This window comes from Elephas maximus, chromosome 3 (assembly GCF_024166365.1).
Source record: "Elephas maximus indicus isolate mEleMax1 chromosome 3, mEleMax1 primary haplotype, whole genome shotgun sequence".
Lineage (NCBI taxonomy): Eukaryota > Metazoa > Chordata > Mammalia > Proboscidea > Elephantidae > Elephas > Elephas maximus.
Window position 1 is genome coordinate 101,168,891 of NC_064821.1, and position 13,028 is coordinate 101,181,918.

The 13,028-nt window shown below is 41.7% G+C and overlaps 1 protein-coding gene across 1 annotated transcript in view; it reads right to left on the minus strand.

The window, feature by feature from the left end:
• Window positions 1–13,028, minus strand: part of DAB1 (DAB adaptor protein 1) — a 474,069-nt gene that overhangs the window by 151,999 nt on the left and 309,042 nt on the right. Inside the window, exon 4 of the mRNA XM_049879376.1 lies at window positions 5,364–5,462. Coding sequence (XP_049735333.1) covers window positions 5,364–5,462 — 99 coding nt within the window. The remainder of the gene's footprint in view (window positions 1–5,363; window positions 5,463–13,028) is intronic.

The following is a 13,028-nucleotide window of genomic DNA, read 5'->3' on the forward strand; positions in this document are numbered from 1 at the left end:
GTCTTAGGAGATATCACTTTATCTTGTGAGGCTGGTCTTGCCAGCCAGACTGTGAACACCTCAGGGGCAAGGATTACATCTTATTCATCTCTGAATCCTCAGAAAGCAGACCAGCACAAGGCAGAGAATAGGTATTCACCATGTTACTGCCTGGAAATCCTAGTGGCATTGTGCTTAAGAGTTACGGCTGATGACCAAAACATTGGTGGTTCGAATCCACCAGGTGCTCCTTGGAAACCCTATGGGGCATTTCTACCCTGTCCTATAGGGTCACTATGAGTTGGAATTGACTCGATGGCTCAGATTTTTGATGTTACTGCCTAAGCAGTGTATGCAAATATTTTGTCTATTCAAGACAAGCTACAGGCAAAGCTCACAGGGAGAACACACTACACCATGGGCAGTCCCAGCTGTAATCCCACCCCTTTTACCTTCATTCAGGAAAGCACATGAGAATGAAAGTAAACAATGGTTACCATAAGACAGAGATAATTTTGAATCTGCTCTATTATATATAAAAAGATGTTATTTATAAAATTGATATGCTATTATTAGCAACACCTTACTATCAGCAAGCATTTTGAACCAAACCCCCTGGATGTGAATCCCAGTTCTGCACATATTAGCTGGGCGACTTAAATTATTTGGACCTCAGTTTTCTCACCTGTCAAATGGGGATAATAGTAATATCTACTTCATTGAATTGTTGTACTGGACTTAGAACGGTACACACAGTAACACTAACTAATTGTTGGCTAAGCCAAATAAACAGCAAAACGATTCTGCCAATAAGGATAATGCATCACTTTGAAATGGGGACAACCACCACCCTACATGGTAAGTAATGGACTTACCTTTGGGGTCCTGCAATTTTAAGCCAATTTTTATGGCATACAATTTTAACCGTTGTACAGAATAAAATTACAAAGGGAAAGAGAAGACAGTGAGATTCACTGGAAAGGCACAAAACGTGGAGTTGGAAGGTCTGTTCTGAATCCAGAGACCATCAGGGACACACAGAACCTCCAGTGGGTTCAACACACATACCAGCCCTCACATTTCCTGGCCATGCAGTGACAGATTTTTTTTTTTTCCAAAATTTTCATGACACTCCTGCCTAGGTGTCTTCTTGGGTCTGATTTGAGCATCAAATAACATGCTGATGTATTTCTACTCCTAATTTGCTATATGGGAATTTGTATTATTCTTCCTTCTACTAATAACAGTAAGTTCATAAATGACATGTTCCGCTGATTTCTAGCAGATTCCTAGCAATACCTAGGTGTCTGAACACATGAACAGCTTTCACTATTGATTTATTTCCTTCAGCATGCTAATAATAAAACCAAATTTACTCATATAAGGATTGGGATCGAGAACCCTTTGAAATTTAAGACAGGGTGTAAATTGCTGCAAAGTACCTTTTTTAATTGAGAGCAAACAATTTTTGACAACTTTTAGATTTTAAAATTCTAGCTACTGTCACATTCTGCAAGTGTTTCTTTCCATGGATTAAAAAAAAAGGAGCCAGTCAAGCTTGAATAGAAATACCTTAAACCCACTGCCACGGAGTCAACTCCAACTCACAGTGACCGTATAAGACAGAGTAGAACTGCTCCACGCGGTTTCCAAGGCTGAGATCTTTGTGGAAGCAGACTGCCACTTCCTTCTCCCGTGCAGCACGGCTTGTAGTTTGAACTGCCAACTTTCTGGTTAGCAGTCAAGTGCTTTAGCCACTGTTACCACCAGGCCTCCCAGAAATACCTTAAACAAGACCAACGGCTAAGACAAAGACCCGGTTTGGCTAAGACAAAGACCCGGTTTTCCATTTCTTTGATGCGCATGGCAAAACACTTCCCTTGGACTCCCATTCGGCACAATTCAGTTGGCCCCCTACTGGGCAATGACAAAAGTCTAGTAAACCATTTCTCCTCGTAATCGCCAATGGATATCTTTCAGATAAAGCACATCAACTGGCATGACTTCAGGTAAAAAATGGCTTCTTAAAACTTGAGTCTCAGAAATCAACTTTGATGTGACTTTGCTCAACACCACATCCCCTACTTGAATCCCACCAACAATATCTCCAGCAAATGGTTGTTGCTTGAATGCCCCCAGTGGTGGTGAACTCACTCACACAGAAGATGGTCCATCTAAACTGTTTAACTCTTGTTGAAAGAAAATTCTACTCACTGATGAACTAACACTTCCACCTTAAAACTTCAATCAGCTGGTCCTGAGTCCATTTCCTGACAACACGGAAAAGAAGTCAGCTCCCTCTTCTATTAGACAACACTTTGGAGATGTGAAAACCATTACTGTAGGGGTACCCTGCTCATATGTCTCTATTTCTGGCTTAAACTTGTTCGTTACTTTCAACCATTTTTCTGAAGACTTGTGTTGAGGCATATTCACAAGTAAGGGTTGCAGACGCCTGAAGCTCCAGAGGCCTGATATGAATCAAACAGAACTGGAGTAGACTAAGCCAACAGAAAACACTTAACTCTGCCTCCTCCCTGATTCTCCACCAGGGATCTGACATTTTCTCCACAGCCACGTGGCTTTGTGCTGAAATAATGATTTTGCTGTTGCTCTCTTTGTGGCCAGCTAAAGAATCCAAAATTGCTCTACAAGTTTGGTGGTATCTCCCTTTGAGGCCAGTTTAGCCACCTTGAGTGAGGATTTAGATAAAAGAAGGATGTAGATTCATTAGTCAAAATCTAGGTGGTTAGGAATTTAGCTCTCTGGACAGCCTGTATGATGGTGGGATATATGATGGGATGACAAAGGCCAAAACCTGGCCCCTGGACAGAATAAAGCATCTGATACTGTGCCTGTCCCTTTGGTTATGCTAGTTGTTACGGTGACTGGCAGGAGTGGAATTGGGAAAAGACTACAGATGATATCAGAATACTGGAGCTTAGAAAAAGCATTGTGAAAGTATCTCTCAGAGTCAGACTTTAGCCACATTACTTGATTCCCATAAAGAATGCTGTTGTTAGCTGCTGTTGAGTTGGCCCCCTACTCACGGTGACTGCACGCACAATGGTGTAAAACCTGTTCAGCACCATAGCAACATGCAAGCCTCTACTGACAAAAGGGTAGTGGCTGCACATGAGATGCACTGGCTGGGAATTAAACCTGGGTCTTCCCCTTGGAGGAAATGCCAGTGGCATAGTGGTTAAGAGCTACAGCTGCTAATCAAAAGGTCGGCAGTTCGAATCCGCCGGGCGCTACTTGGAAACCAAATGGGACAGTTCTGTCTATCCTATAGGGTCGCTATGAGTCAGAATCGACTTGACAGCATCAGGTTTGGTTTTGGCTCTCTTCCCCGTGGAAGGAGAGAGTTCTACCACTGAATTACCACTGCATTGAAAAACCACCACTGTCCCCACACTAAAGGATGCTAGAGGATAAAAAAATATCCTCCAAGTTTCCACAAGCCAAAGTGCTCTGCCTCCTGTGTGCTACCCAGAATTCCATGAGGCCACACCTATGTCGATAGGTCTTGACTCTGCATAGTTTTAATCCCCCAGTGACCCTGTTCCCCTTCATCGGGATATGCTTCGATTTGCCCATATCCTTCTTAAAACGTAGGATTCAAAACTAAGCCCAGGTCTCCAAACTTAATCTGTCTAGGAAAAGGAAAAACGTCCCCGGTTTCAGAAACCAAACTTTTATTAAGGCAAGAGAGGTTTACGTTGGGCTCTTAAACTTGCTGAATTCAAGCCCCCCTCCCACTGAATGCTTTGTGCCCTCATTCTAAGGCCCCTTTTACCTCGGCATACACATCTAGGCCCAGCTTTCTCTATAATACAATGGGAAATTGCATTGATTTTTGATTCAGGACAATTCAAGGCCGAATCCCACTTTCGTCTCTCTAATCCTGCTTCACCATTGCTTACTTTCAGCAGTTTACATAACTTTTCTGTCCTCGGTGTTTTCAACTGTAAAATGGGCATAATAATACTATCTTGAGGTCCCTGAGTGGCAAAAATGGTTTGTGCTCTGCTCCACTGCTAACCTAAAGGTTGGTGGTTCGAACCTACCCAGTGGATCCATGGAAGAAAGGCCTGGTGATTGGCTTCATAAGGATTATAGCCAAGAAAACTTTATGGAGCAGTTCTACTCTGTAACACACACCCAAAAACCTACTGCCTTCCAGTTGATTCTGACTCATAGCAATCCTATAGTAACACACAGGGTTGCCATAAGTTGGAATCTACTCGACAGCAACAGGTTAGGGTCGTTGTGAAGATTAAATGAGCTGAGACTTATAAGGGGCTTAGAACAATGTTGGACACATACTATATAGTTGATGAAGTAGTTTTTATTATTATTATCTCATACAACTACTGTGAAGATGAATTGGATAATGTGTTTAGTCAACGTGCACCCAGGACACAGTAGATGTTCAACAAATGGGAATGATTATTACTAGTTATTTAGAAAACTATAACCTTTATTTTTTTTCTCCAAGAAAACCCATTTTACTTTTAAATGATTATCCTACTACCCTTCTGGTATCCAAATACTAGTCAGGACAAAGAAGACAGAATTATAATTCAAAATGGCCAAGGTTAAGTAACTTGACTGGTTAACGGTTTATAAAGTGGTTGATAAATTAACTTTGTGAAGTGCAAAGGAGGTGTTTTATAAACTGCAAAGCACTGGATGAATAAGAGGAAAACCATGTCCATCTGAGTCTCGCTCTCTTGGCAAAATGGATCGCAGCATGTTTTCCCCTTACTGTCAATGAACGGGGCTGACAATGTCAGGAGAGCTCTAGGGATGAGGCTGGGAGTTAACTGCAGCTGTGAGGTTGATGAAAACACAAACCACTTCTTTGGTGGGTTCAACACACATATCAGCCCTCACATTTCCTGGTCATGCGGTGATAGATTTTTTTTTAGATTGAAAACTCTATTTATTCTGTTCGATTACAGCAATTGCAAGGTGCCACAGGTTAAACTCAAGAGAGTCTGGATACTTTGATGGAGTCAAAAGACCTACATGTGTCTCCCTCTAGGACGCATGTCATTAAAGTTGCCAACACACAAAGAAATTTAACTTAAACTGTCACATTACCCACAGCTCTTCAAAGCTCATCAATCTCCCATTAGAGTACCAGGATGGTGTAACACTTTTATCACAATTACACTGGCAGAAACACAGCGCTGTAACACTGTGGCCAAGTCAGGAAAGAGACTGCCTTTGATGGACGATCACAGTTGATCAAGTTTGTCAGTTGCTTTTATGTGTTTTTATGCTTGTTTGATATTCCTGCCCAGAGAGCAGAGGCTTTTAAGGGCACATCTGTCAATGAATTCAATTTCACAACGCCATGTGATTCTTTTACTTACCCCTGTCTTCTCATCAAAGATTTTGATTCCTCCAAAGGAGATGGTTAAAAAGATTTTCTGTTTGTGTTCTCCTTTGGAACGAGCGCCAGCAACAATGCCCTGTTGAAAGGAAGGACATGGTTTTTACTTGAGTGTTTTCATTTGAAAATTCCCTCTGGTCCCAAAGGCATGTTGGATACCACCAACTGACGCCACCAATCAAGTGCGCTCCTTTCTCTCGCCCCGTCCATGTTTCTTTACACAACGTGCTCATATCTTGATACTTTAGGAGAATACTTTCCTGGCTATATTAAAAAAAATATTAGCACTGCATAAATAGATATTTGCGCATTCATTCATCCATTCATTCACTTGACTAACCAAGATTTATACAATGCCTACACTGAGCTAGATGCTCCAATGAGAATTGAGCATTCCAAGAGAAACATGACAGGGTTCTCATTTTAATATCTGGGCCGGGTTTTACTGGATATGATTTTAATCTTTTAGATAAAGGTGAGCCACTAAATATATTCTAAAACTAAATACTAAGTAGTTTTACAACTCTGGAAAAAGTTTTCATATGGATCAATTTTAGAGATTAGAAAGAAAATAAAAATCTATTGCCAGACTGTCTCGTTTTTACTTGGCAAAAAATATGATCATCATAGCTACATGCCTGTGGTTTACAATGTTTGCCCAAAGACATTTCATATTTTTTTTTACCCTTTTCCCATCACCTCTATGCTTTCAAGATAAGTACCTACCAAATGCACTGCAATTTTTAAAGTATCTGTTCCCCCACTTTTCCAAACTTTTTATAAACCAGAGATATGTATATAAGTCAATTGGAATGTAAGCTTCACAAAACTCAGAGATGCTATTTTCTCACTGCTGTACTCCTAGTAAACCCTGGTGGCATAGTGGTCAAGTGCTAAGGCTGCTAACCAAAAGGTCAGCAATTCGAATCTGCCAGGTGCTCCTTGGAAACTCTATGGGGCAGTTCTTCTCTGTCCTATAGGGTTGCTGTGAGTCGTAATTGACTCGACAGCAAAGGGTTTGGTTTTTTTCTACCCCTAGTAAAAGAAAAAAAAAAATTTTTTTTTTTTTTTTTTTTTTTAGTGCCTAGAACAGTCCTGGAGGGCAGGAGGTGCTCAGAAAATAATTGTTAAATGAATGTGCTACCCAGGGCCTCCCCAAAGTTGATATGACTCAAGAGTAAAGGCGCTTGCTTTTTAAATTAGCTTCTGTGGTGGCCAGTTACAGGCAATCATCAGTTTCATACTAGGTTACAACTTGGAGGGTACTGCTATTCAAGGGACTTACACTCAAGGGCTGTTGCTGACTCTGCATTTTGTATTTTGTGTCTTCCAGCCCCTCATCACTGTTTTCCTCCACAGATGGCAGAGACTAAACCCAACTTTCAGCTGTTACAGTTTTGAGCTTTCAGGAGTAGACAAGTCTACCATCAGGATGATTTCACATCTCTAGGAGATAAAAGCAGTTTGTGCTGCTCTCAGAACACTATGTTCTCAACATCAATCTTAGAGAACAGCTGGTGTTAGAGAGCAATAGGTACACCCAGAAGGCACAACACAGGCATTCTCGTGGGGTCATTTGGTTAGCCTCACTTTGGGTATTGGAAAGATTCTGTGGAGTCAGTTTATCTGGATTATACTCCTGGCTCGGTGTGATCATGGACAAATAACTTCTCAGTTCGGTTTCGTCAAGTGTAAATACTTATTCGGCAGGGTTGAGAGGATTAAATGAAAATTTATATAAAGTACCTAGTACAGTGCCTGGTACAACATAGGAATGTATGAAAATTAATTTCTACTACTAAATGCATGACTCCCTTTTAGAGGGTTGCTTAAAGTATGTGGTCTAGTTTCTTTTTGGATACTTAAATCTGTTGCCATCAAATTGATTCTAACTCGTGGAGACCTCATAATTTGCAGAGTACAACTGCACTCCATAGGGTTTTCATGGCTATGACCTTTCAGAAGCAGACTGCCAGGCCTTTCTTCCAAAGCACCTGTGAGTGGCTTACAGCTAATAAGCTTTTGGTTGGTAGTTGAGTGCTTAACCATTTGTGGCATCAAGAGAACCATGTCTGCATGCTTACTGGTAGGAAATTCTCTCACTCATAAATGGCCCATTGTCAAGCCTCTCTTACACACTTACAGACATACAGAACATTAAATGAGTTTCCCTCGAGTCCATTCTGACTCATGGCGACACCATGTGTATCAGAGTAAATCATGCTCCATAGGGTTTTCCATGGCTGACTTTCAGGAACTAGATCACTGGCCCTTTCTTCTCAGGCACCTCTGGGTGAACTTGAACCTCTAACCTTTCAGTTAGCAGTGGACCACAGTAACCTTTGCCCACCCAAGGACTCCTATAGAACATTAGAGCCAGAGAAGCCCTTAAAATTAACCTATCCAAGTTCTCCATTCGACAGATGAGAAAAAGATGCCCCGAGAGGTAAATGGACAGTCCCGGGATGGCACAGAGAGTGGGTGGAAAAGCTGAGACTACCACTCAGGTCTCCAGGCTCCTGGTGCAGGGAGCAGTTATTATTTCATATGTGTGGCACGCCCTACACACAAAACAGCACCTTATTCTTTATTTCTTGAAACATATACTATATATTAATTTGTTGTTTGTCTTTCCTCAATTAAATAAAAGCTCATATATATATGGAGTTTTGTCAGATTCATTCTATATCCCCAGTTCCTAGGACAGAGGCTGGTATATAGCAGGTACTCAGAGAGTTGGTGACGTGACTTTCCCTCACCTCAGGTAGTAACTGAGTGGCCACATTAGACTTTGAACGTAGGACGACTTGACTTGCAAATCTGTGTACTTGGCTGAATCCGGAGTAAAATGACTTATAATGTCGACACCCATCTACCTCACCCTCTATCCTCAGGAATCTGGAAGCCATAAAGGGGAGGATAAGAAGTAGCCCCCTCACAAATGAAAGGATTGGAAGGGCAGTGTCAAAAGGGAGGAAAGTCTCTCTTTTTGCCTTATCCCTTCCTAGGTGAGGACATCACAGGACAGGATGGGAAGAGGGGTGTACTTTTGGTCAGTGTGATGGTTAATTTTATGGATAAAATAGGCTAGGATATGGTGCCCAGTTCTTTGGTACAACACTAGTCTAGTTGCTGTTATAAGTAATTAAAAAGTAATTACATGTGATTAATTCAGTTGTCCTCAAGTAAAGCAGATTACCTTCTATAATGTGGGTGGGCCTCAATCAATCAGCTGAAGACTTTAAGGGAAAAACAGAGTATTTGCCTAGGATGTATTCTGCCTCTAGGCTATAAATAGACATTTTTCCAGAACACTCTTACCCTTCACTCTTCTCATCAACTGACATACAGATTTTGGGATGCAAGTCTGCAGGAGTCTCTAGCTTGCTACCTGACGTATGGATTTAGGACTTGCCCACCTCCTCAATCACATGAACCAACTCCTTAAAGTAAATCGCCTCAATCTTCGTTTCTCTCTCTCTCTCTCTCTCTCTGTGTGTGTGTGTGTGTATATGCGCACACAATCACACACATATATATAGTATATATATGAGTAAATACATATATGTATATATAGTACATATATATGAATAAATATATATAGTGTATATATATTGCGTGTATATATATAGTATATATATATATATGCATAAATATATATATGAATATTTTTCGATACAGTGCTGGAAGAAGAGCCCGCTAGGTTGGAAGTCACTCAAAATGCACCCGTGGCCACAACAATGGACTGTAGCATACCAGTGACTTTGAAGATAGCATAGGAAAGGACAGTGTTTCATTACACAGGATCGCCATGAGACATAGCCAACTTGACGGCAACTAACAATGACAAATATACATACATACATATATATCTATCACTGGTTTTGTTTCTCTAGAGAATCCTAAGATAGTCACAAAGAGTGAGCTTCAATGTCCCCATTTCCAAAACAGTGCTAATAGTTCCTACCTCCCAGGGTTACTGGATCATCAAATAGCAACAGTCCTGGCACATAGTAGTGCTGACAATTATTAAGGCCCCCTCTGCTCCCTGGTTCCAGCAGCTATCAGAGAACCCCCTGGTAGTACATGGCTGTGTATAAAAAAGGGTGGAAAGAGCAAACTTGTATCATATTTCAGGTGCATTTCTGCTTGGGCCTACTGGTGGCAGCTTTACATGACAAATGAAAGAGAGAATGGCTATCCACACAGAGCTATCTTTGGGGAAATAAAAGTCTAATTTTATCAAACACATTTCTCCTATGAGACAGGACCCAGAGTCAAGCTCTGAAAAATTTCTCCATGTCCAGGCAGGCCTACCACCAGACCATGCCTCAGGACTTCCTCTCCCCAAGAGATTATTCATTGCTATCATGTAGAACCATCAGAAGTTCAGAACCCAGCATTAGACCGGGAGGCAGAGGCTGTAGATGTAGGCACTATTTGGGGTTCTGGGCCCAATATCAGCCGCTTGACCTAATAAGTCACCATTGGAAATCACAAGTTTCCTCTGTGACTGGGGAGACAGACATTTTCTTGAGTATCCCATACCACAATCCTGGAAAGTAAGAACTGTTTCCTATCTTTTACAGATGAGGAATCTTTGGGGTAGGGACATCAAGTGACCTCTCAAAACCTCAAGGAGCTAAGACAAATATCATATGATTTTACTAACATGTAATACCTAGAAAAGGCAAATGTACAGAGGTTAGAGTTTCAGGGTAAGGGATAAATCAATATTTAGGTGACACTGAGTTTTGACTCATGGGGATAAAAAATTTGGTAATGGAAACTGGTAATGATTGTACAAAAATGATTGATACAATTGATTTTATTGAATTAGACACTGGAAAAAATGTTGAACTGGCAAATACTGTATTCTCTATATTCTTTCAACAATTAAAAAAACAAACAAAACCTCAAGGAGCTAAAAAGTCATAGAGCTGGAATTCAAACAGGGATCTTTCTGTTTCTAAAGTTGGGGATCCTCCTACTGTAAGCTTCTCTAACAACCTATGTGAGAAGCAGAGATGAAAAAAATTAACAGAGACTAATGCGTTTAATGCGTGCCATATTGCAGGTGTGCCACAAATACTCTGAAGGTACCTAGGTGGCACCACCAGCTTCCAGACTCAGGAGGGAAAGGGAACTCTAAAGAGAACAGTCATGTTTCCTACCTCATAGAGAGTGTCAGGACATTTAAATGAATCTGAGTGACTTGACAGCAATGATTTTTGTGCACATTCAGCACCTAGTACAGCGTTTAACAAGGATGGAGCACTCAGTACAACAGTTATTACTTTAATAATGATGTCATTAAGCAATACCATGTGCCAGGCACTATGTGAAGTGACTGACACAAGCATCCCTGAGGGAGTCACAGGTAGGCAGCGGGAGTTTAGACATGCAGAAGGGGTCAGACATGAGAGACAGGATAAACAGGCTGCACTATCCAGCTCGGGGTGCTGCGAGACTCAGATGAGATGGCATACATGAAAGGGCTTTGAGAACGTTCACACAGCATGATGCCTGCCCATGATGCTATGACTGTGATCACCACGGAACACACAAAGCACATGTGTGGATCTAACAGGCTTTGGGCATGGATGGCTGAAAACCTGGATGGCTTTTCCAGGAAGTACCATGTGATAAACTCGATCTCCAATCTCAGTCTTGCTACTTATCAGCTGCATGATCTTAGAGAAAAAAAACATATCCTCAGCCTCGCTTTTCCCAGTTAAAAATGGGGAATACAAATAGCTTCCATCTGGCTTTGGGAATCCCTGGGTGGCACAAATGGTTAAGCACTTGACTACTAACTGAAAAGTTGGCGGTTCAAACCCACCCAGTGGTACCTCAGAATAAAGGCCTGCTTCCAAAAGGTCACAGTCTTGAAAACCCTTTTAAGTGTAGTTCTACTCTGAACACATGGGGTTACCATTAGTCGGAGATGAGTTGAAGGCAACTGGGGTGTGTGTATGTGTATCCTGCTTTGTGCCCAGGGACTGAGCCCTTCAGACTGCACCTCCTGGTACCTTGGGCCTCCTTGCCCTCTGGCCTCTAGTTGGGCTCTGCTAATGTGAGGCACAGATAGATCAGAGGACATGAGGAGAGAGAGGTCAGGTATTTCTTCCCAGCTCCTTCCCATCTTTGATGCTACAACACTGGTAATAGTTATGTTGCTCCAAACTATATCCTTTTCTGATGGGGGAAGGGAACTTTCTCCACAATCCAGCTACCATTGGGTCCTAGTATACATATTTCCTCCTAGGGATGGTAACAATTTACTGCTGTGGCTAGTCTCTGGGTGCCTCACTGTCCCTTGTTTGCTACCTTAGCCTTGTCTCCCATTTGTAAGTAGCTCCTTCATTAAAGAATCCTCAACTGAACTATCTAGGGTAGGTTCTGTTCCTCTCAGAACCCTGACTGACATACTCTGGGTTCTGTACTAAGCCCTCCAGGCACTGTCTTTGAGATCTCATCTTCTCCTAGAGCTTCAGCCACCACCATTTTGTCCAATGCCTCTAAGACGTTGACTTCTTTAGGCGTCAATGATGTGTGGCAATTGGGAAGGAGCATATTGGTAGGAGCTTAACATCTAAGGGAAACCCTGGTGGCATAGTGGTTAAGTGCTATGGCTGCTAACCAAAGGGTCAGCAGTTCAAATCCACCAGGTGCTCCCTGGAAACTCTATGGGGCAGTTCTACTCTGTCCTGTAGGGTCGCTATGACTTGGAATCGACTCGACGGCACTGGGTTTTTTGTTTTTTGTTTTTTGTTTTCTGGTAACATCTAAGTGGAAAACTAAGAGAAATTAAATGCAGATACAGAATAGAATACAGTTAAGGACTAAAATTAAATGAGGTACTAGGTACCAGGCTAGGCCTCCAGAGATCTAGGTTTAGATTCTGAGTTTATCACAGATTAAATGAAGGTTCTGGGGAAAATCTTCTAAACCTCTGTTTTATTTACAAAACAAGGAGACTAATATCTGTCTCACAAAATCAAGAGATAATATATGTGAAAGAGTTTTGTAGACTGCAAATTAAAATACAATGATGATGATGAGGATGATGGTGGTGGTGGCAGAAGAGGAGGACAGTGGGCCCCTCATACAAAAGGAATCACCTCTCAAACCTTAACAATCTCATAGAAAACTTGGTAAAACAGGACAGCATATGAATGTCAGAGAGTCTAGCAAAGGGAAACAGAATTTTTTTTTTTTTTTTAATTTCTCATATAGCTTAACATGGACAAGTGGGCCTTTTTGCAAGGCTGAGGCATTTTGTACTTCTTTGTCTCTTCGTTTCCTGGGCAGGTAGCCAAATGGAGAATCAATCATGTACATTTCTGTGTTTCCTAAAGAAAAACCATCAGAGGATGAAATGGTGACATTTTTCTTGGCAACGTGCAAATAATGAAACCCAGTTGTCTGAGAACCCAGAACCCCTCAACAAGATCAGCACATTTGACAGGAGTGCCTCATGGCAGGACAAACTCTTGGGGCTTTGGGGACCTCATGGTTATGAGGGATGACAGATGGAGCATCTCACTGCAGGCATCACACACACACGTATACATATACATGCACGCACACACACATGCACACATAAGGCCAGTGTCATTGCCAGCCCTGGTCCAGCTAGCTT